General features: G+C 44.8%; 3 protein-coding genes across 7 annotated transcripts in view; all 3 read right to left on the reverse strand.

Moving 5' to 3' along the window:
- Window positions 1–1,593: 1,593 nt before the first annotated feature.
- Window positions 1,594–8,126, reverse strand: LOC123991339 (vascular cell adhesion protein 1-like). The gene is made up of 6 exons (XM_046292840.1): window positions 7,903–8,126; window positions 7,524–7,805; window positions 7,034–7,324; window positions 6,190–6,447; window positions 3,448–3,723; window positions 1,594–2,920 (listed from the first exon to the last, which is right to left on the reverse strand). Exons 1-6 carry the CDS (start codon window positions 7,949–7,951, stop codon window positions 2,805–2,807), a joined length of 1,272 nt encoding a protein of 423 aa, XP_046148796.1. The 5' UTR covers window positions 7,952–8,126; the 3' UTR covers window positions 1,594–2,804.
- A 330-nt stretch (window positions 8,127–8,456) lies between these two features.
- Window positions 8,457–9,693, reverse strand: gpr88 (G protein-coupled receptor 88). Its single transcript, XM_046292850.1, is given in 4 exon segments — window positions 8,457–8,802; window positions 8,804–9,276; window positions 9,278–9,618; window positions 9,621–9,693. Coding segments are annotated over 4 exon segments (1,002 nt in total). The 3' UTR covers window positions 8,457–8,687.
- A 10,796-nt stretch (window positions 9,694–20,489) lies between these two features.
- cdc14ab (cell division cycle 14Ab) overlaps window positions 20,490–24,584 on the reverse strand; it is a 67,921-nt gene continuing 63,826 nt past the window's right edge. For all 5 annotated transcript variants that reach the window (XM_046302330.1, XM_046302322.1, XM_046302342.1 and 2 more), the window contains one exon: window positions 20,490–22,946. In XM_046302330.1, coding sequence (XP_046158286.1) covers window positions 22,917–22,946 — 30 coding nt within the window. In that variant the 3' untranslated portion in view covers window positions 20,490–22,916. The remainder of the gene's footprint in view (window positions 22,947–24,584) is intronic.

The raw sequence follows: 24,584 nt of genomic DNA on the forward strand, positions 1-24,584 counted from the left end.
CGAGATTTCATCTGGAGAGAGAGGGGAGAAAGAGGTCAGAGCACAGGGTAGGGCAGTGTGAGTAGAACCAGCGGTGTCGTTTGACTTAGCAAACGAGGATCGGATGTTTGATCGGGTTCAAGTCCGGGCTCTGGCTGGGCCACTCAAGGACATTCAGAGACTTTTTCCGAAGCCATTCCTGCGTTATCTTGGCTTGTGCTTCGGGTCATTGTCCTTTTGGAAGGTGAACCTTCACCCCAGTCTGAGGTCAAGAACACTCTGGAGCAGGTTTTCATCAAGGATCTCTCTGTAGTTTGCTCTGTTCATCTTTCCCCATCCTGCCTGGTCTCGCAGTCCCTGCCACTGAAAAACATCCCTACAGCATGATGCCACCACCCTGCTTCACTGGATAACAGTTGCACCCCACCCCCAAATGACTTCCCGCGGCTATGGTCAGGCACATTTTGGATCGTATTAAATTGCTGTGGTATCTCAATGAGATTTCAGGGGTGCTGGAGGGTGTGGAAGAGCACTGCCCTGGTATAGAATGTACACTAAAAATCAGTCTTACTTGTTGAAAAACAGATACAGAGAGAGTCTAGTACACAGAGTGCTCCGTGTTCATCAATTTTAATAATAACTTTTAGCTAGCTGAGTGCACAAAGTTTCTTCAGGAATGTCCTTTTCTTGTTGTTTTGTTTTAAAATCTCAAATTGATAAAGTGGTAATCCGCTGATTCTCTTCACCGCAAATCTAACCCATCACACCCCTCTTCAAGAGGGTCACTACGCTCCAGATCGCCTTATGTGCTCAGAGGTCCTTGATGAGGATCTACCCCATCAATACCCCATGATCTATTTTAAATGTAAGACTATGTTGCATATTTAAAATTAAATTGGTGACTATGGAAACAAATAGAAATGTGATTAACAATATTTTCAATATCCAACTTTGTCCTCTGCAATACTTTTTACAGTAGGTAATAAGCTGTAGCTTTACGTGGAGAAAATATATAAAACACATTGATTGCAATCTGGTATGAAACAATCAGAAGCAAAACGAAGGACCTCTTGGACTTCCTTGAATTGTTGTTATATCTGGATTACTATTCATATCATGGAAATCTTCTTGCTTCAAAACATTACAAAAATATAACAAGTATGTGTTTGAGGTGGGGGAGAAGGGCACCGATCATATTTGCAATAGAGATGGTGTAGGATTACAGTAAAACCCATACACAACCTATGTTGTAGACTTTCTGGTAAGGTTCAAATCCTTCCATTGAACACAAGCATTCCATTTATTTCCGTTTGATTGTTAAGAACAACCTGTTATCTTCACAATATACACTGAGTGTTCAAAACATTAGGAATATCTTCCTAATATTGAGTTGTACCCCCTTTTTCCCTCAGAACAGCCTCAATTCTTGCGGGACTGAGTGGCGAGCGGTCAAAGGCACTGCATCTCAGTGCTAGAGGCATCACTAGATGTTCGATCCCGGGCTGTATCACAGCCAGACATTGAATATCCCTTTGAGCGTGGTGAAGTTTTTAATCACACTTTGGATGGTGTTAGGTTCTAACTTTTCAGAGTAAATAACTCACGGACACTAGAGAAGCTTAACCAAGTTTAATTCTTCCCAAAGGGTCATTACAGCTGTATTCAGACAAAATAACATTTCTCACCATCACAATTATATATACCTCACTTTAGACACTCCTCCGGCTCTCCAATCCTTACATCTTATGGTTCCACAGGAAGAGAGTAATAGGGTAATAAACCCTTATTACTCCCTTCAGGGGACCTGACCTCAACCCCTCCTTCGCCTAATCCACAGATATCCATCTGCTCCCCTATAGCAATCCTATGATCTCCTCCTGTACACACAACACATTCCAAAGCCATGTCTTTCTACAGAAAACAATTAACTTCTGACATAAAACCCAGTCTCTTTCACTCCTTATATTCAATGCTTATGATAATTTATTTAATATCTCAATGTTCAGAGTTCATCCCGAATCCAACAATGGTGTATCAATACACCCAGTCACTTCAAAGATACAGGCTTCCTTCCTAACTCAGAGTTTAATGGCTGTGATAAGAGAATACTGAGGATGGATCAACAACTCCAAAATACTAACCTAAATGACAGAGGGAAAAGCAGGAAGTCTGTACAGAATAAACATTTTCCAAAACATGCATCCTGTCTGCAAAAAGGTGCTAAATTAAAACTGCAAAACATGTGGTAAAGAAATTAACTTCATGTCCTGAATACATAACATTATGTTTGGGGCAAATCCAACACAAAACATCACTAAGTACCACTCTTCCTATTTTTAAGCATTGTGGTAGCTGCATCATGTTATGGGTATGCTTGTAATCAGCAAGGACTAGGGAGTTTTATGCGTTAAAAAGAAACTAAATAGAGTTAAGCACAAGCAAAACCCTAGAGGAAAACCTGGTTCAGTCTGCATTCCAACAGATACTGGGAGTCAAATTCACCTTTCAGCAGGACAATAACCTAAAAACAAGGCCAAATATACACTGCAGTTGCTTACCAAGACAACATTGAATATTCCTGGGTGCCCTAGTTAGAGTTTGGACTTAAATCGGCTTTTAAAAAAACTATTTAATCTATTTTGAATTCAGGCTGTAACACAACAAAATGTGGAATACATTATTAAGGGGTATGAATACTTTCTGAAAGTACTGTACATTAATCGCTGTTAAACTCTGCTGTATGAATTGATAATAAGGCACTCTGGTTGAAACCATCTGAATGGCTCCGGATTAGATCCCACACAGTGAGGTGATTTAAGGTAGCATCACTTCAGCCATTTAGCTAACATGAATCCTGCCACGAGGCCTCCTGTGATTCCGCTGACAAGACTGCCAGCCACTGCACCCACCATCTGAGTGAACACCTTAGACTCGGGCTCCGCTGCAGGCACAACAGAGGGACACCACATTTAAATAACATTTTAGGGAATGTAGTACAAGTAGTGCAAAAGCCTATATTACTAAAAGCCGTTTAAAGATGTGGAACTGGCAATATGAACAGCAGTAAGGTTTGACTGGTTAGTCTCCATGTAGAAACCTCCACGTTTCCTTTTTTTACAAATGACTATCAATCCATAAATCAGTTCTCTTTAACCACTTAATTCCTTAATAGCATTTTTTATTTACTTATACCAGGGCTCTCCAACCCTGTTCCTGGAGAGATACCGGCCTCTAGGTTTTCACTCTAATCTAGCGCACCTGATTCTAATAATTAACTGGTTGATAAACTGAACCAGTTAGTTACAACTGAGGTTGGATTGAAAACGGGACAGGAGCTCTCCAAGAAGAAGGTTGGAGAGTCTTGACTTATACATAGACTGGTAATTTTGTGAATCAATATACATTTATTGATGGAGGAAATCATTACAAGGCAGCAAATATGACAACACACGGGTGGCTATTACGTACCTTGAACAGAGGCGGTATAGAATGCTCTCTCTGTTTTCCCACTGTGGTGAATCACTCTACACTCATAGATGCCTTGGTGGTGCTCTTGGAAGTTATCTATGATTAAATGGCTGTTTGTAACCATGGCCTCCTTGGGTAGGGCCATATCTGGGATTCTGGTCCAGATGTACTGTTTGGCTTTGGGGTACATGTCTGACAAGCAGGTAAGGTTCAGCTGAACCCCATAGGAAATGGCCTGCAGTGGGAAGGACTGGATACTTGTGTTTGCTGGTCCGTCTGCAAAGATCAAACAAATGTTCTTAAAAATGCATAGATAATATGAAATTATATACACTGAACAAAAATGGTATATTTCAATTTCAAAGATTTTGCTCTGTTACAGTTCATATAAAGGAAATCAGTCAACTGAAATAAATTAATTAGGCCCTTATCTATAGATTTCACATGACTGGGAATACATTTGTGCATCTGTTGGTCACAAATACCTTTAAAAAAAGGTAGGGACGTGGATAAGAAAACCAGATAGTATCTGTGTGACCACCATTTGCCTCATGCAGTGCGACACATCTTGTTTGCATATAGTTGATCAGGCTGTTGATTGTGGCTTGTTGTCCCACTCCTCTTCAATGGTTGTGCAAAGTTGCTGGATATTGGTGGGAACTGGAACACGCTGTCGTACACGCCAATCCAGAGCATTCCAAACATGCTCAATGGGTGACATGTCTGGTGAGTATGCAGACCATGAAATAATTGGGACATTTTCAGCTTCCAGGAATTGTGTACCGATCCTTGCGACATGGGGCCGTGCATTACCATGCTGAAACATGAGGTGATGGCGACGGATGAATGGCACGACAATGGGCTTCAGGATCTTGTCACATTATCTCTGTGCATTCAAATTGCCATCGACAAAATGCAATTTTGTTCGTTGTCCGTAGCTTATGCTTTCCCATACCATAACCCCACTGCCACCATGGGGCACTCTGTTCACAACGTTGACATAAGCAAACCGCTCGCCCACACGTCTGCCATCTACCCGATACAGTAGAAACCAGGATTAATCCGTAAAGAGCACAAATCTCCAGCATGCCAGTGGCCATCGAAGGTGAGCATTTGCCCACTGAAGTCGGTTACGCCGCCGAACTGCAGTCAGGTCAAGACCCTGGTGGAGATGACAAGCATGCAGATGAGCTTCCCTGATATGGTTTCTGACAGTTTGCACAGAAATTCGTTGGTTGTGCAAACCCAAAGTTTCATCAGCTGTCCGGGTGGCTGGTCTCAGATGATCCCGCAGGTAAAGAAGACGGATATGGAGGTCCTGGGCTGGTGTGGTTACACGTGGTCTGTGGTTGTGAGGCTGGTTGGACATACTGCCAAATTACCTAAAACTATATTGGAGGTGGCTTGCAGTATAGAAATTAACATGAAATTATCTGGAAACAGCTCTGATGGACATTCCCGCAGTCTGTGTTGCCGATTGCACGCTCCCTTGAAACTTGAGACATCTGTGGCATTGTGTTGTGTGACAAAAGTGTACATTTGAGTGGCCTTTTATTGTCTCCAGCACAAGGTGAACCTGTGTAATGATCATGCTGTTTAATCAGATTCTTGATATACCACACCTGTCAGGTTGATGAATTATCTTGGCAAATGAGAAATGTTCACTAATAGGGATGTAAACAAATTTGTGTATGAAAATTTGAGAGAAATAAGCTTTTTGTGCATGTGGAAAATTTCAGGGATATTGTTTTTCAGCTCACGAAACATGGGACCAACACTTTGTTGTTTACATTTTTGTTGAGTACACATGTCAAAATGCTGTCATTTGTAAATGCAAATAGTACAATTATGAATCAAACGATGATGCGGACACGGTCAACCACTCACCACTGCGACCTGTATGCTCTAGACAGCTGGCCCTCGCTACATATTCATCGCCAGACCCACTGGCTCCAGGTCATCTATAAGTCTATGCTAGGTAAAGCTCCGCCTTATCTCAGCTCACTGGTGACGATAACAACACCCAGCCATAGCACTCGCTTCAGCAGGTATATCTCACTGGTCATCCCCAAAGCCAACACCTCTTTGGCCGCCTTTCCTTCCTGTTCTCAGCTGCCAATGACGGGAACGAATTGCAAAAATCGCTGAAGCTGGAGACTTATATTTCCCTCACTAACTTTAAACATCAGCTATCTGAGCAGCTAACCAATCGCTGCAGCTGTACATAGCCCATCTGTAAATAGCCCACCCAATCTACCTACCTCATCCCCATATTGTTTTTATTTACTTTTCTGCTCTTATACACACCAGTATTTCTACTTGCACATCACAATCTGCACCTCTGTCACTCCAGTGTTAATATGCTAAATTGTAATTACTTCCCTACTATGGCCTATTTATTGCCTTACCTCCTGACGCCATTTGCACACACTGTATATAGACTTTCTTTTTTTTCTATTGTGTTATTGACTGTACACTTGTTTATTCCATGTGTAACTCTGTGTTGTTGTCTGTGTCACACTGCTTTGCTTTTCTTTATCTTGGCCAGGTCGCAGTTGTAAATGAGAACTTGTTCTCAACTGGCCTACCTGGTTAAATAAAGGTGAAAAAAAGACATTGTCATAACAATTAGCGTGGGCATATTATTACAGTTCCAGTACCATCAGATAAGGTATCTTAAGCTTAGCAATGTGGAACCCCTGCTTGTTGGCCCCTGGCTAAAGTAGTTAGTAGAACACTTACATTGCACCTCCAGTTTCATCTCTTGCTTTGCCTCGGACACCATGTTCTTGGCCACACACTGGTAAACCCCTTGGTTGCTGCGGTGTAGCCGGCCCGTGACATTTCCTTGTGCATGTCGATGCAGATTCTTGGGCCACAGCTCCCATTTTCTCTCCCACTCAATAGTAGGGGTGGGGTTGCCGTCACTTCTACAGCTCATCACCACTTCCTCCTCTTCCATCCCAGATGGGGAAGCACTGATGTTGATCTTAGGTGCATCTGGAACACAACAACACGTTACTATGAGATATCTGAGGACATATCATATTATCATATTGCTTCAGGATCTATCTGATCCTGTCTGATCTACATGAGTGCCCAGGGAGTGGCGCCTTGAGGGCGATTAGTAATTCAGCATAAGTCAAGCAGTTCAATAGCTCAAGGATTAAGTGTACTGTACTGCCAACAAGGTTGGAAGGAGACATCTTTGAACACAGTGAATCATTTCGGTAACACTCTACCGAGAGCATCCAGATACAATGGTTTCTAACCTGTTAAAAGCATGTAGGAGCCTTTATAATGTCTTATAACAAGTCTTATTTGCTATGTTTCTCTATGTGTAACATTTTCTGACATCCCAAACTGGCTGGCATTTTAGTCCAGATCATTAGGATTATAAGACATTATAAAGGGGTTCAAACATACTCATGACAAGTCTTACACTGCATAGCTGCATCATAATGCATTATACATGGATGCTTTCAGTAACGTGTTAGCATGATTTATTCACAAACTAACTAGGGACTATCACTAAGACACCGTATACCCATTCTGAAGTGAATCGGAATTGTAATAAGGTACTCACAGTGTATGTCGAGACAGTAAGAAACCTGTTTTGAGTTATTTCTCATGTCTGCTTTCACTTCACAGGTCAGACTCTTCCCAGTATAGTCCCTCAGGGCAGTGAGAGTCAGTGTGTCCGACACGTTAGCTGCATCCAAAGTCTGCTGAGTTTCATCTTTAAGAAGCTCACCTCCTAGATACCAGCTTATGTGGACACTGTCAACGTGGTCAAATGCATCAACACTGCATGTTACATCACAAGCCACATTTTCCGTCAAAATACTTGGCATCACCAACACAGGTTGACTAAAAGCTGTAAAATCAGAGAGAAGTTGATGGAGAGTGATTTTGCTCTTTCACACGATGGCAAAACAAGTTATTTAGGCCTTGGCTAAAGTAGACTAGCATTATAATTTACAGTGTAAATATGTCAAAATATTCAAGACATTACTCGAGGCATTGACAGTAGTTTTTGAGGTTATGTCATCACATGCTACAATTATTCTACTTACCATAGACAGTCATCTTGACAGATTTGAGTTTTTTCTCTGAACTGCCATCGCACTTTGCATCACAGGTATATCGACCCGCATCCTCAATCTTCACGTTGGAAAATTTGAGAGTGCTGTTTTTGGTTCGCATACGATCAGAGTCAGTAGTAGCTCTTGTCCAGCTGAACTGTGGTGTCTTACAACTACCAACGCAAGCACAGGTGAACTGGAAGGCTGAACCTGCTAGCACAAATACCTCATTCCCAGGAGGTGAAATGGCGATTTCTTCTATCTGACTACAGACTACAAAACAACAATACATACATTAATGAAATACATAAAATATCCAAAGCATAAATGGAATTAATATGAATTTATTGATCAGAGAAAATATGTTTACCTATGACATGGAAGAAGGCACACAGTTGAAGAAGTTGCATTTTTTTCATATCCAGTTAGAATATTGAGCTTGAATGTAAAGTTTTGCTGCAGAGCTTGGCCACTAGATGTGCAAGGTATCCACCCTTTACTTTAAGAAGACTGGACATTCCATGATTCTGATGCCAAAAAGGGCTCATCTAGATCTTTTCCTGTTATTATGGGCTCCTTAAGTCATTTCCAAATGGAAACAATGATGGCGTCAGGAAACCGTGTGTGTGTGTGTGTGTGTGTGTGTGTGTGTGTGTGTGTGTGTGTGTGTGTGTGTGTGTGTGTGTGTGTGTGTGTGTGTGTGTGTGTGTGTGTGTGTGTGTGTGTGTGTGTGTGTGTGTGTGTGTGTGTGTGTGTGTGTGTAAGTCAAAGTGAAAGTGATGATAAAGAAGCCCCTAGTCTCCTGTAATGGCCAGATGTGACACAAAGTTTTGCACTTAAAAATGTTGCTTTATTAAAATGAACACAAACTGATTTACAATTAGCATATAACACTATTACAACCATGGTCCATAAAACAGTATATTGAAAAATACATGAAACTAGACAAACTAGTGTTATACATAATGTTTTTACAAATATTTGACTAATTTGTTGAGTGTGCTTCCAGTGACAGTATTCCATAATGGACCTACAGAATAACGCTGTAACAGCATCACTAACATTTTCCAATTGAGAGTAACATTATAGTGTTTCTAAAACACTGTAGCAGCTGTATCCTTACAATAAACAATGTCATAGCAGTTCAGATTATGTTCAATGTCTTGGGAGAAGCTGAGATATTGTATTCATGGTAATGGGCTCAACTCCAACTGCAGACCCTCTCCAAAATTCTCCCTTGAGCACAGATCTGAAATATTTTCTAAACTCCAAAGATAGTGCAGAAACGAATCCATGAACATGTCCCAAGTGCCAATGGAACCGTGGTAAAAAGAAGTGCTGTTAATAACACCCGGAAATGGGGCTCTGTAGTGAGGATGAATATGAAACACACTGCCAACACGTAGAACCCCCAACGTTTGTCCTTTCTGGCGAGCGAATAGGGAAGGTTATTCACGATAAGAAAATGTAATATGTTGACCCTCTTCATACTCATCTGCACCCTTCGAAATATTTAGAAATAACAATACAAAACAACCATTGTCTTACCAATAATAGTCAACACCAGGGTACCAGCTTCAAATGGGTCAGAGAGAATGGGCCTCCCTCCATCGAGCAGTGATGCTGCGGAAGCAGGGAGATATGAGCATCCTTCCTGTGGGTACCGCGAAGACGTGATCCAGGGTAGAAGAAATCCCAGCACCGAATGCCAAGACGCAATTAGCATTCATTATGTGTGTCTTTTTTTGGTAGATGGGCAGATACGTCGCTGGTGATTTGGTAATCAAACCGTATCGATTGACGGCTATGAGGGAATGGGAGAAAAGAGAAGTGATGCCGAGTAATAGGAGCGCATCTTTGAAGGCTTGGTACCCAGCCGGAAAAGGACTACCAGAAGAAATCTCCACTGCCTCGTGCGGCATCCAAATCGCGCACACCAACAGTTCGGCTATTCAGCCGTTCACAATGAACGCATTACTAGCCGTTCGACGTTTCTTAAATGTCTTGACCAGGTAGCCGCCCAAAAGGTTTAAAATTGTCCCAGACAAGCACATGAGAGAATAGACTGCCGCAAGGTTGATTTTGCATTGTGTCCCACATCGCAGTCTATCAGTTGCGCCGATTCGTTTGGCATGTTTGAAGAATAAAAAAGGTTTTTCATACGAAAGGATGAAAAGGAGTCCTTATGCAATATTGTTTATGCCAATCTCATATTCAGTGGATATGTTCCCCATGTTAATGCGGCAGTGATACAGTTGCATGGGGGGTAATAGACTATAAGCGCAGCGCGCCTGTGGTGATAAGAAGAAGAATGGAGCAGCACGCAGGTTGATGTTAACACTTAGCCTACACATCTAGCCTATTGCACCCAGCGTCTTCATTAATATTGAATGATTTCCAGATACTGAAATAATTAGAAGCGCAAATAGGCAGAGACTGATTAATGCAGGCAGGGTAAACAGGGGAAGGCCCTGGGCCCAGGCCAAAAGAGGGCCCAATAGGCAAAAAATAAAACAATAAACAAATATATACAGTATATATTATATATATAGTATACAGTTGAAGTTGGAAGTTTACATACACCTTAGCTAAATACATTTAAAATCAGTTTTTCACACTTTAGTCCTAGGAACAATTATGTCTTAGGTCAGTTAGGATCACCACTTTATTTTAAGAATGTCAGAATAATAATAGAGAGAATTATTTATTTCGGCATATATTTCATTCATCACATTCCCAGTGGGTCAGAAGATTACATACACTCAATTAGCATTGCCTTTAAATTGTTTAACGTGGGTCAAACTTCCCACAATAGGTTGGGTGAATTTTGGCCCATTCCTCCTGACAGAGCTGGTGTAACTGAGTCAGGTTTGTAGGCCTCCTTGCTCGCACACACTTTTTCAGTTCTGCCCACAAATGTTATATAGGATTGAGGTTGGGTCATTGTGATGGCCACTCCAATACCTTGACTTTGTTGTCCTTGAGCCATTTTGCCACAACTTTGGAAGTATGTTTGGGGTCATTGTCCATTGGGAAGACCCATTTGCAACCACGCTTTAACTTCCTAACTGATGTCTTAAGATGTTGTTTCAATATATCCACATAATTTTCCTCCCTCATGATGCCATCAATTTTGTGAAGTGCACCAGTCCTTCTTGCAGCAAAGCACCCCCACAACATGATGCTGCCACCCCCGTGCTTTACGGTTGGGATGGTGTTCTTCGGCTTGCAAGCCTCCCCCTTTTTCCTCCAAACATAACGATGGTCATTATGGCCAAACAGTTCTCTTTTTGTTTCATCAGACCAGAGGACATCACTCCCAAAAGTACGATCTTTGTTCACCTCTAAGAGACAGAACGCGTCTCGTTGTTGAGCTGTATTTTTATTTAGCTAGGCAAGTCAGTTACGAACAAATTCTTATTTTAAATTATGGCCTAGGAACAGTTTGTTAACTTCCTTGTTAAGGGCCAGAATGACATATTTTTACCTTGTCAGCTCAGGGATTCAATCTTGCAACCTTTCGGTTACTAGTCCAACGCTCTGACCACTAGGCTACCTGCCGCCCCAATAGTATGACGGCTGTGTGGTTCCATGGTGTTTATACATGCTGTGGCAGACCAGGGGGTTGGGTCAAGACGTTTACACAGATCAGACACAGACAGAGTATGATTAGGGTGTTTATTAAATAATATATCAAAAGCAAAGTTGGGGATAAATCTGCTATAGTATCTTGCCAGTCCCAGGAAGGACTTGACCTGTGTCTTGGTGCGTGGAACGGGCCAGTCACGCATCACGTGAACCTACCTCTCCTGGGGATTGACGTTCCCCTGTCAATTCAAATACCCCAGCTATTCCACCATCTCGAAACCTAGTTTGCAATTCTTGAGGATCGCTGTCAACCCGGCTTGTCTGAGTGCGTCCAGCACCGCCTGGAGGCGTGTCAAGTGCTTTTCCCAGCCTTGGCTGTGGATGATGATGTCATCCAAATAGGCTGCTGAGTACTGCTGATGGGGTCAAAGTACTTTGTTTATCAGCCGTTGGAATGTGGGTGGGGCTCCGTGGAGACTGAACGGGAGTACCCGGGACTAATACAACCCGTCTGGTGTCAAAAACGCCGTCTTCTCCCAGGAGGAGGCTGCCAACGATACCTGCCAATATCCTTTGGTCAGGTAAAGGGTGCTGATGTACTGGGCCTTTCCCAATCGGTCGATGAGCTCGTCCACCCTCGGCATGGGATATGCATCGAATAAGCTGATGTCATTCACCCCCTAGAAATCATTACAGAAGTGGAGGCTACCGTCCGGTTTGGGCACAAACACGATTGGGCTGCACCATGCACTGTGGGACTCTTCAACGACGTCCATCCTCAGCATAGCCTCCACTTCCTGTTTCACGGCCTTTCTTCGGACCTCCGGAATCCCATATGGCCTCTTTCTTACCATTTCGCTGGGCCGTGTACGGATGTGGCGTTCAATGCGGGTCATGTGGCACGGCTTCTCGGAGAACACTGCCGTGTTCCGATCTACAAGCTCCCTGAGCTCTTGCTTCTGGGCCGGGTCGAGGTCCTCATTGCTCGGAACCACCACTGGTCCCGTTGGCATCCTGGGTCCCGACCACAACACGGCCAAGGCTGTTCTCTCGTGCCACTTCTTCAACAGGTTCATGTAGTAAATCTGTTGATGTTTCTGTCTCTCCGGTTGCCGTAGACGGTAATTGACAGGTCCCATCTTCTAGACCACCTCGTATGGTCCGTGCCATGTTGCCAGGAACTTTCTTTCGGCTGTGGGAATTAAGACCAGCACCCTGTCTCCCACCTGGAATTCTTGGGGGCTGGGCTCCCCGATTGCAGACCTGGACCATAATCTACTATCACCCGGATGTACCGGTGTCCTCGTGCTGGTTTAACCAGGGGTCCCACTATGTCCATGGCGATGTGTTCAAAGGGCACCCCGATGATCGGTAGGGCTTCGGTAGTGGGCTTTCGGGGCTGTGAGATGACACTCCGGGCAGCTGTAACAGTAGACGTCCACGGCCCTCCTCATCCCGGGAGGCGATCCGTTCCCGGGTCTTCTCCATTCCCAGGTGCACCCCCAACAGGTGGGTGTGGGCCAGCTGAAGAAGGGTTCCCACGTACAGTCGGGGCAGTAACAATACCTCTCGAAGTTCCCCCTGTTGGCGTGACACCTTATATAAAATGTTATTCTTGATTTGGAAATGGTGGTATCGCCAGTCACTCACTCCCGGAAGTAGCTGTCCATCCACCGCTATCATTTGGGCTGCGGCGGATTTCAAGTTCAGATCCTCCCACTGGGCCATCCCGAATTGTCCCCTCAGTTGGCCCCCAGCGGGGTCTCGACTGGACCCTCGAAATCGAGGAGGGGGAGGATGGGCTCCTCTTCCAGAGGTTCCCCAGGGGGTTCGGATTCCGGTGCCCCCTCCGACTCTGGAGCCGTAGACCCATGCTGGTTAACCGGTTGCTTCCGGGCCACACACAGGCTATTGGTCGTCCCCGCTCTCTTCCTCGGCCGGCTCGTACCTTCTTCCTCAACTCATGTCCCCATAGGACTGCGAACAGAGGACAATCCCGTCCCACTAGGAGAGGTACCGGCAGTTCTGGCACTGCACCCACTGTAATGTGGCGGCTCCCTTGTGGTCCATACGGTTGATTACTACTTTGTGTCAACCGTGAACACAGGAAATGGACATCTTCTTACCCCTTTCGGTCTCCTGGATCAGCAGGCACGTGGTAACGAGCGAAACCATACTTCCGGAGTCCAATAGCGCTTCCGTGGCTGACCTGCTGTACGCCACAATGCGTACTATTGTTTGTACAGATGAACGTGGTACCCTCAGGCATTTGGAAATTGCTCCCAAGGATGAACCAGACTTGTGGTGGTCTACAATTTTTTTTGATTTTCCCATGATGTCAAGCAAAGAGGCACTGAGTTTGAAGGTAGACCTTGAAAAACTTCCACAGGTACACCTCCAATTGACTCAAAGAAGCTTCTAAAGCCATGATGTAATTTTCTGGAATTATCCAAGCTGTTTAAAGGCACAGTCAACTTAGTGATCGGCTATGAAAAGCCAACTGACATTTACTTCTGAGGTGCTGACTTGCTGCACCCTCGACAACTACTGTGATTATTATTATTTGACCATGCTGGTCATTTATGAACATTTGAACATCTTGGCCTGTTCTGTTATAATCTCCACCCGGCACAGCCAGAAGAGGACTGGCCACCCCTCATAGCCTGGTTTCTCTCTAGGTTCCTTCCTAGGTTTTGGCCTTTCTAGGGAGTTTTTCCCAGCCACCGTGCTTCTACACCTGTATTCCTTGCTGTTTTTCTGTACAGCACTTTGAGATATTAGCTGATGTACGAAGGGCTATATAAATACATTTGATTTGACAAGTCACGGTTTTGTCTCACCAGGGGTGATGGTCGCGTGTTTATCATCGAAGGAATGAGCGTTACACCGAGGCCTGGAGGTGAAGGGTCCGTCATGGTCTGGGGCGGGGTGTCGGCCTGAGCTTGTTGTCATTGCAGGCAATCTCAACACTGTCTTCCCTCATGTGGTACCCTTCCATGCAGGCCCATCCTGACATGACGTTCCATGATGACAATGACACCAGCCATACTGCTTGTTCTGTGTGTGATTTCCTGCAAGACAGGAATGTCAGTGTTCTGCCATGGCCAGCAAAGATCCCAGACCTCAATCCCATTGAGCACGTCTGGGACCTGTTGGATCGGAGGGTGAGGGCTAGGGCCATTCCCACCAGAAATGTCCGGGAACTTGCAGAGTGGGGTAACATCTCACAGCAAGAACTGGTGCAGTCCATGAGGAGATGCACTGCAGTACTTAATGCAGCTGGTAGCCACACCAGATACTGACTGTTACTTTTGACCCCCACCTTTGTTCAGGAAGACATGAATCCATTTATGTTAGTCACATGTCTGTGGAACTTGATCAGTTTATGCTTCAATTGTTGAATATTATGTTCATACAAATATTTACACATGTTAAGTTTGTTGAAAATAAATGCAGTTGACAACGAGAGGACATTTATTTTTTTGCTGAGTTTATTCATGCACCAGAAGAGACTAATTGACCCTTTCGGTTTCGATTGACTTCGCAGTATGGCAAATATAGTTACTATTAAAAAGAAAAAACATTATTTCAAGTGCATCTTTGTGGAGTATTATACCAAGGTATTTGGTAATTGACTTTCATGATAACGATTGTCTGTGGCTGTTTAAAATCTCTTTCAAGATAAGAAATGTAGGTTAACAACCCAGCTTAACAGAGTTGATGCAGAGCCTTTATTGCAATAGGAGGCTCAGAGTTGATGTGCCTTAGTTGTTGTCATTGGAAATAAATATGCCATTTATAAAGAGATGCTATGTTCTGTCATGTTTTGTCTTATATTGTCTTGTCATTTTGCTTTTCCTTCTGTTCGTTTTCCCCCTGCTGGTCTTTTTAGGTTCGTTCCCCTTTTTCTCTCTCCCTCTCTCTCTCTCTTCTCTCTATCGTTCCATTCCTGCTCCCAGCTGTTCCTATTCCCCGAATCAATCATTTAGTCTTCCCACACCTGTTCCCTATCTTTTCCCCTGATTAGAGTCCCTATTTCTCCCCCTGTTTTCCGTTTCTGTCCTGTCGGATCCTTGTATATTGTTCACCGTGCTGTGTCTTTGTATCGCCCTGTCGTGTCGTGTTTCCCTCAGATGCTGCGTGGTGAGCAGGTGTCTGAGTCTGCTACGGTCAAGTGCCTTCCCGAGACAACCTGCAGTTTATTATCGAGTCTCCTGTCAGTTCTCGTGATTACGAGTGGAATTGTTCTTTATGCTTTATTTACCGCTCCGAATTGTCTAGGAGTATTGAAGATTTACTTTACTGGATTAAAGACTCTGTTTTCGCCAAGTCGCTTTTGGGTCCTCATTCACCTGCATAACAGAAGGATCCGACCAAAGAATGGACCCAGCGACTACAGACGCTCGTAACACTGCCGTCGAGATCCAAGGAGCCATGCTCGGCAGACACGAGCAGGAATTGTCTGCTGCTCGCCATGCCGTGGAGAACCTGGCCGCTCAGGTTTCCGACCTCTCTGGACAGTTCCAGAGTCTTCGTCTCGTTCCACCTGTTACTTCCTGGTCTGCCGAGCCTCCGGAACCTAGGGTTAATAACCCACCTTGCTACTCCGGGGACAGCCCACGGAGTGCCGCTCCTTTCTCACCCAGTGTGATATTGTGTTCTCTCTCCAACCCAACACATACTCTAGAGAGAGAGCTCGGGTTGCTTACGTCATTTCACTCCTTACTGGCCGGGCTCGAGAGTGGGGCACAGCTATCTGGGAGGCAAGGGCTGATTGCTCTAACAATTACCAGAACTTTAAAGAGGAGAGGATTCGGGTTTTTGACCGTTCAGTTTTTGGTAGGGAGGCTTCTAGGGCCCTGGCTTCCCTATGCCAAGGTGATCGATCCATAACGGATTACTCTATTGAGTTTCGCACTCTTGCTGCCTCTAGTGACTGGAACGAGCCGGCGCTGCTCGCTCGTTTTCTAGAGGGACTCCACGCAGTGGTTAAAGATGAGATTCTCTCCCGGGAGGTTCCTTCCAGTGTGGACTCTTTGATTGCTCTCGCCATCCGCATAGAACGACGGGTAGATCTTCGTCACCAGGCTCGTGGAAGAGAGCTCGCGTCAACGGTGTTTCCCTGCTCCGCATCGCAACCATCTCCCTCCTCTGGCTCAGAGACTGAGCCCATGCAGCTGGGAGGTATTCGCATCTCGACTAAGGAGAGGGAACGGAGGATCACCAACCGCCTGTGCCTCTATTGCGGACTTGCTGGACATTTTGTCAATTCATGTCCAGTAAAGCCAGAGCTCATCAGTAAGCGGAGGGCTACTGGTGAGCGCTACTACTCAGGTCTCTCCATCTAGATCCTGTACTACTATGTCGGTCCATCTACGCTGGACCGGTTCGGGTGCTACATGCAGTGCCTTGATAGACTCTGGGGCTGAGGGTTGTTTCATGGACGAAGCATGGGCTCGGAAACATGACATTCCTTTCAGAGAGTTAGACAAGCCTACGCCCATGTTCGCCTTAGATGGTAGTCATCTTCCCAGTATCAGATTTGAGACACTACCTTTAACCCTCACAGTATCTGGTAACCACAGTGAGACTATTTCTTTTTTGATTTTTCGTTCACCTTTTACACCTGTTGTTTTGGGTCATCCCTGGCTAGTATGTCATAATCCTTCTATTAATTGGTCTAGTAATTCTATCCTATCCTGGAACGTTTCTTGTCATGTGAAGTGTTTAATGTCTGCCATCCCTCCCGTTTCTTCTGTCCCCACTTCTCAGGAGGAACCTGGCGATTTGACAGGAGTGCCGGAGGAATATCATGATCTGCGCACGGTCTTCAGTCGGTCCCGAGCCAACTCCCTTCCTCCTCACCGGTCGTATGATTGTAGTATTGATCTCCTTCCGGGGACCACTCCTCCTCGGGGTAGACTATACTCTCTGTCGGCTCCCGAACGTAAGGCTCTCGAGGATTATTTGTCTGTGTCTCTTGACGCCGGTACCATAGTGCCTTCTTCCTCTCCGGCCGGGGCGGGGTTTTTTTTTGTTAAGAAAAAGGACGGTACTCTGCGCCCCTGCGTGGATTATCGAGGGCTGAATGACATAACGGTTAAGAATCGTTATCCGCTTCCCCTTATGTCATCAGCCTTCGAGATTCTGCAGGGAGCCAGGTGCTTTACTAAGTTGGACCTTCGTAACGCTTACCATCTCGTGCGCATCAGAGAGGGGGACGAGTGGAAAACGGCGTTTAACACTCCGTTAGGGCATTTTGAGTACCGGGTTCTGCCGTTTGGTCTCGCCAATGCGCCAGCTGTTTTTCAGGCATTAGTTAATGATGTTCTGAGAGACATGCTGAACATCTTTGTTTTTGTCTACCTTGACGATATCCTGATTTTTTCACCGTCACTCGAGATTCATGTTCAGCACGTTCGACGTGTTCTCCAGCGCCTTTTAGAGAATTGTCTCTACGTGAAGGCTGAGAAGTGCTCTTTTCATGTCTCCTCCGTTACTTTTCTCGGTTCCGTTATTTCCGCTGAAGGCATTCAGATGGATTCCGCTAAGGTCCAAGCTGTCAGTGATTGGCCCGTTCCAAGGTCACGTGTCGAGTTGCAGCGCTTTCTAGGTTTCGCTAATTTCTATCGGCGTTTCATTCGTAATTTCGGTCAAGTTGCTGCCCCTCTCACAGCTCTTACTTCTGTCAAGACGTGTTTTAAGTGGTCCGGTTCCGCCCAGGGAGCTTTTGATCTTCTAAAAGAACGTTTTACGTCCGCTCCTATCCTCGTTACTCCTGACGTCACTAGACAATTCATTGTCGAGGTTGACGCTTCAGAGGTAGGCGTGGGAGCCATTCTATCCCAGCGCTTCCAGTCTGACGATAAGGTTCATCCTTGCGCTTATTTTTTTCATCGCCTGTCGCCATCTGAACGCAACTATGATGTGGGTAACCGCGAACTGCTCGCCATCCGCTTAGCCCTAGGCGAATGGCGACAGTGGTTGGAGGGGGCGACCGTTCCTTTGTCGTTTGGACAGACCATAAGAACCTTGAGTACATCCGTTCTGCCAAACGACTTAATGCTCGTCAAGCTCGTTGGGCGTTGTTTTTCGCTCGTTTCGAGTTTGTGATTTCTTACCGTCCGGGTAGCAAGAACACCAAGCCTGATGCCTTATCCCGTCTTTTTAGTTCTTCTGTGGCTTCTACTGATCCCGAGGGGATTCTTCCTTATGGGCGTGTTGTCGGGTTGACAGTCTGGGGAATTGAAAGACAGGTTAAGCAAGCACTCACGCACACTGCGTCGCCGCGCGCTTGTCCTAGTAACCTTCTTTTCGTCCCTGTTTCCACTCGTCTGGCTGTTCTTCAGTGGGCTCACTCTGCCAAGTTAGCTGGTCATCCCGGTGTTCGAGGCACTCTTGCTTCTATTCGCCAGCGTTTTTGGTGGCCGACTCAGGAGCGTGACACGCGCCGTTTCGTGGCTGCTTGTTCGGACTGCGTGCAGACTAAGTCAGGTAACTCTCCTCCTGCCGGTCGTCTCAGACCGCTCCCCATTCCTTCTCGACCATGGTCTCACATCGCCCTAGACTTCATTACCGGTCTGCCTTTGTCTGCGGGGAAGACTGTGATTCTTACGGTTGTCGATAGGTTCTCTAAGGCGGCACATTTCATTCCCCTCGCTAAACTTCCTTCCGCTAAGGAGACGGCACAAATCATCATCGAGAATGTGTTCAGAATTCATGGCCTCCCGTTAGACGCCGTTTCAGACAGAGGTCCGCAATTCACGTCACTGTTTTGGAGGGAGTTCTGTCGTTTGATTGGTGCGTCCGTCAGTCTCTCTTCCGGGTTTCATCCCCAGTCTAACGGTCAAGCAGAGAGGGCCAATCAGACGATTGGTCGCATACTACGCAGCCTTTCTTTCAGAAACCCTGCGTCTTGGGCAGAACAGCTCCCCTGGGCAGAATACGCTCACAACTCGCTTCCTTCGTCTGCTACCGGGTTATCTCCGTTTCAGAGTAGTCTGGGTTACCAGCCTCCTCTGTTCTCATCCCAGCTTGCCGAGTCCAGCGTTCCCTCCGCTCAAGCGTTTGTCCAACGTTGTGAGCGCACCTGGAGGAGGGTGAGGTCTGCACTTTGCCGTTACAGGGCACAGACTGTGAGAGCCACCAATAAACGTAGGATTAAAAGTCCTAGGTATTGTTGCGGCCAGAGTGTGGCTTTCCACTCGCAACCTTCCTCTTACGACAGCTTCTCGTAAGTTGACTCCGCGGTTCATTGGTCCGTTCCGTGTCTCCCAGGTCGTCAATCCTGTCGCTGTGCGACTGCTTCTTCCGCGACATCTTCGTCGCGTCCATCCTGTCTTCCATGTCTCCTGTGTCAAGCCCTTTCTTCGCACCCCCGTTCGTCTTCCCTCCCCCTCCCGTCCTTGTCGAGAGCGCACCTATTTACAAGGTACGTAGGATCATGGACATGCGTTCTCGGGGACGGGGTCACCAATACTTAGTGGATTGGGAGGGTTACGGTCCTGAGGAGAGGAGTTGGGTTCCGTCTCGGGACGTGCTGGACCGTTCACTGATTGATGATTTCCTCCGTTGCCGCCAGGATTCCTCTCGAGTGCGCCAGGAGGCGCTCGGTGAGTGGGGGGGTACTGTCATGTTTTGTCTTATATTGTCTTGTCATTTTGCTTTTCCTTCTGTTCGTTTTCCCCCTGCTGGTCTTTTTAGGTTCGTTCCCCTTTTTCTCTCTCCCTCTCTCTCTCTATCGTTCCGTTCCTGCTCCCAGCTGTTCCTATTCCCCTAATCAATCATTTAGTCTTCCCACACCTGTTCCCTATCTTTTCCCCTGATTAGAGTCCCTATTTCTCCCCCTGTTTTCCGTTTCTGTCCTGTCGGATCCTTGTATATTGTTCACCGTGCTGTGTCTTTGTATCGCCCTGTCGTGTCGTGTTTCCCTCAGATGCTGCGTGGTGAGCAGGTGTCTGAGTCTGCTACGGTCAAGTGCCTTCCCGAGGCAACCTGCAGTTTATTATCGAGTCTCCTGTCAGTTCTCGTGATTACGAGTGGAATTGTTCTTTATGCTTTATTTACCGCTCCGAATTGTCTAGGAGTATTGAAGATTTACTTTACTGGATTAAAGACTCTGTTTTCGCCAAGTCGCTTTTGGGTCCTCATTCACCTGCATAACATGTTCAGTTAGCGTTTTCAAATAAAGCATTTAACCTTTTTGACAGCTGAAAGGATAGAACAGCTATCAAACCAAGACAACCAGAATCAGTCAGAGCTTGTGTTCCTTCCTTTGCTATAATAAAAATGTTAATTCTTATCTGTCAAGATGGCAAGAGTTCTAAAGAGACAGTAGGAGCAAGAATAAATCATTTACAGAGGCAAGAATCTTGAAAATTATATTTTTTAATTGTGTTACTTCCTTCAGCAACCTCTGTTCCCTGTCAAATATACACATGTAGTACAGTAGACATTGTACTATTCTTACTGTAAGAAAATGAAAAGCAAAAATACTAATCTACAGTTATAGATTTTCTTTACATACTGCTTGAAAAATAAATTCAAGTACGAATTGTATCGCTATAAATTGTACATTTCAAGGAGGTAGAATACCTGCATTATTAAGATTCTCCCATCTCGAAACAAAGAAACACATTTCACTGCCAGGAATGTACAGGGCTCTAACAAAATAAACATCATTGCAGCCATGAACAGATGCTTCGGTACACATTTATTTAAATCAACTTTGAAATTCAACAAAAGTTTTAAAAGTAAAAAGCATATAGGGACTCTTATAAGGTCCAACAGAAAATGGATGAGTTAGTCGCGCCACAGTAGATCATATTCATTGGTAAAAAAACAAGCTTTGATAATGACTGCTGCATTGTACACACAATGACATCCAGCATGAGATTTTAAAGACGGTATTTTGGGGGACAGTTGTGCTTTTCCATTTTTTTTTTTAGGAACCTCTACCTGCAAAGCGGAAATGTTTTTATCTCCTTCTACAGTCTGAAAGAATTGTAATACGCAGGAAAAGTTTCTGCGTTGTTTTTACATTCTCGACAAAACTGGGAAATATTTCAGTAATAGCGACAAACATCTGTTATCATTGCGCCCTGACGATAACACAACTAACATAACTGGTTCTACAGTAGGTATGTGTTAAAAATAGGCTGCCACAAATCAAGTTCCATAACCCACAGCTTGTCGAATAACACTGAAAATGTGCTCCTTTTCCTTTCAAAGAGCATTATTGCAGTGGGATCTTGTGTCTGTGGAGGGGATTGCTAAGCTGCCTGGTGTATGGTATACCGCAGGGACTGAGGCTTATGTTGCGGGTGGTGTTGGTCCAACAACACAATACATTTTCTCTACTAATGACCACTGTTCATCATGCTCAACATACCTAGTCACAATAACCCAGTCTGGTTATTGTTATGACTTTAGTTGTCAAATCATTGACCTGTGAGGGTTTATGAAATTAGCTACATCCTTTTTGATGATAATATTCTGTATTTATCCTTTACTTGACCATGTGAGTCCCATTGAGATGCAAATCATTGAAAGGATTGACGTAGGCTTGCGACAGAGGAGAACATTAAGCATGAATTAGTTCCAATTGGGGGTTATCAAATCCCACCAGTTCATTGAATTGATTTAAAACAATTTAAAATAGTGAAGAGGAGACAACACTCATCTCTTCCCTATACGTCATTCTCTTCTCTCTAGAGACCCTTTCACTCCATGGGCAGAGGACTGCACACACATGGTTTCTAGACACACTCACTATGCAGTCTCATTCATCTACACACACTCACTATGCAGTCTCATTCATCTACACACACTCACTATGCAGTCTCATTCATCTACACACACTCACTATGCAGTCTCATTCATCTACACACACTCACTATGCAGTCTCATTCATCTACACACACTCACATAGGTAAGTACGTACATACAGGTTTTTATACAGTCTATGGTACGTACATACATTAGCGTGCATGTGCACGCGGTCTACATTCTCACACACAAAACAGAATCATAATTGCAAGAGCACATCACCCTGAGCCTGGTCCTGTGCTGCCAATACATTGCTGATAAGGAACCTCTCCATAAACCCCTCGCATATTTGGATGTTGTTAGTGAAGTAGTAACACTCAGACAAAAATAGAATTGCGATAAACCAAAACCTGTTTGCTAACCCACTTGTAAATATAAACATATTTCTTTATCCAGGCAACACAATTGTCATGTTTCATGTATAAAATCCTTGTCTAAAAATATCCTATTTTTTCACTACATGTCATGTGTTGTGTACACAGTAATTTTGTATAGCACATGTACACATAAATAAAAACGGAAATCTGTGATGCAGGGAAGCAGAGAACCTCCAGTCTACAGTATATGGCCATATCTCAGCTTTAAAGAGACAGAGCACTCACATAGTTACAGCCTGGCCAAGCCTAACTACAGCCGGGTAATCTCCCTTTGTTAGCATTATACAAACAGTGACTTCAGTTAAGGTGGATTGAAGCCGTCTGAAGCTGACAGAAGAAGCTCAAAACTCAAAGTTCCATAAGCCCTTGTGAGTTTGTTGCTGTCTATGTGCCTGCCCCCAAAGATCACAGCCGTCCAGGTGCCAAGAGAGAAGAATAAATGTAATACGTCCTCCTGGTTTATTCATTTCCTTTTCAGTATGTGGGAGAAAGCAGGGAAGAAGGGGGAGATGGAGAGGGGTGGGAGACTCCATCGCGCCCAGTTCAGTCGTCACGATGGCTGTCCAGTCTTGGTCAACGCAGAAACGCAGCTTTAGTACTGAACATATTCAGATTGAAGGGACTGCAAGAGGTGGAGGGGAGACAGAGACACAATATGACGTTGAGTATAATGAACGTGAATCACAGGGGATCATAACACAAACTATGACATCATAACACAACCTATGACATCATAACACAACCTATGGATCCATGGTAAATGTAAAAGCAAATTGCTGCATGTAAATTGTTTTCAAATTGTTGACAGCAGACAAAGAACATGCAGGGAGAAGGTTGTTATATAACAAGTCTGCATGAAATGTTATATTCTAACAGGGTACAATAGAACTGTTGGTTGCAAAGGTCAAAGAAAAGCCATTCAAATAGACAATCCTTAAAATGCCAAATGTATTTTCCTGAACTAATGAATACATTTATGGTGGACAAGACAGACAGGGTGTCTCTGTGTGCATTCAGCTAGAGAAGGAATTAGCAGGACTGACACACAGATGGGGGTAGGAGGCACGTTGCATGAAGGGAGCAAATGAGAGAGAAGGAAAAAGCTTATGTTATTCTGATGAAGCCACAACTCCACTGACTGGCAAAACAAAGAGACAAGAGGACAGCGGAGACATTCATAACAGATAGTCATCCAATAATCCCCATTGTCAACCACTCCCTCTGCCATAACCACTCACTATCCGTCACATCACCGGTTCCCCCTATTCACACGGTGTGTGGGCCTGTGGCTGCCAGAATGGTGTGCCACTATCACCTATGAAAGGTTAGGGGAGTAGATTGGAAGATGATGCGATTTCATCTACACTTTATTTATTTAGTAGGCAAGGTGATAGGGAACAAACGTGAATTAACTTGATATCTGTGCAAGGGTAGCAGCTTTTGAGTCTGTCCCTCCTCCAATGCTAAATGAATGACAATGGTGCAACACTCTAGGTTGCCTGAGAAACAGTAGTGAGAATGTTGGCACAAAGCATCATTCCTATATCACCAAAATGCTACCAGTGGTGTAGAATGAGAAGTAACGTCAGCTTACCCTGTGTAATCTAAAGACAGCGATACTGCACCAACCTTATACGTTTTTAACCAGAGTCCGTCTATTCTGAGCGGAATCAAGTGTGGGAAGTTCTGGGAATTAGACTTAGATGTCTGGCCTTCATGGTCGGGCCCTAAAAAAGTCCCCTCGTGGTCGGGGCCTATGAAAGTCCCCTCGTGGTCGGGGCCTATGAAAGTCCCCCTCGTGGTCGGGGCCTATGAAAGCCCTCCAAATATTCATTATAAAGGAAGAGGATTACTGGGCTGGCCTCTCAGGGAATGAGTGAGCGCTACAGTATGGCTGAGCGTGTCAAATTCTTGTAATAGCAGAGAGCAGCACCAGACTGCCAGCCTAAAAACGTACAGTTTTTAATTTAGCACATTCTTATCCACATAGTCTAGATTTAATAATAATGGTTACAAAAAGCGCATCTTTGGGGGAAAAAAAGTTGACATTGAAAATGATGTATACAAAGGCCTTCGGTTGGCCAGTCGAATGGAAAAACAGTTGACATTGAAAATGATGTATACAAAGGCCTTCGGTTGGCCAGTCGAATGGAAAAACAGTTGACATTGAAAATGATGTAGACAAAGGCCTTCGGTTGGCCAGTCGAATGGAAAAACAGTTGACATTGAAAATGATGTAGACAAAGGCCTTCGGTTGGAA

Source organism: Oncorhynchus gorbuscha, linkage group LG02 (genome assembly GCF_021184085.1).
Source record: "Oncorhynchus gorbuscha isolate QuinsamMale2020 ecotype Even-year linkage group LG02, OgorEven_v1.0, whole genome shotgun sequence".
NCBI classification, from domain to species: domain Eukaryota; kingdom Metazoa; phylum Chordata; class Actinopteri; order Salmoniformes; family Salmonidae; genus Oncorhynchus; species Oncorhynchus gorbuscha.

Excerpts from the sequence above, each read along its gene's own strand:
- LOC123991339 (XM_046292840.1), bottom strand. The coding sequence starts at position 7,951 with ATGAAAAAAATGCAACTTCTTCAACTGTGTGCCTTCTTCCATGTCATA. Across the intron at positions 7,325-7,523 it reads TGTCAAGATGACTGTCTATG|CTTTTAGTCAACCTGTGTTG; the intron begins GTAAGTAGAATA and ends CTGATTTTACAG. Across the intron at positions 6,448-7,033 it reads TTACTGTCTCGACATACACT|ATGCACCTAAGATCAACATC; the intron begins GTGAGTACCTTA and ends GTTGTGTTCCAG.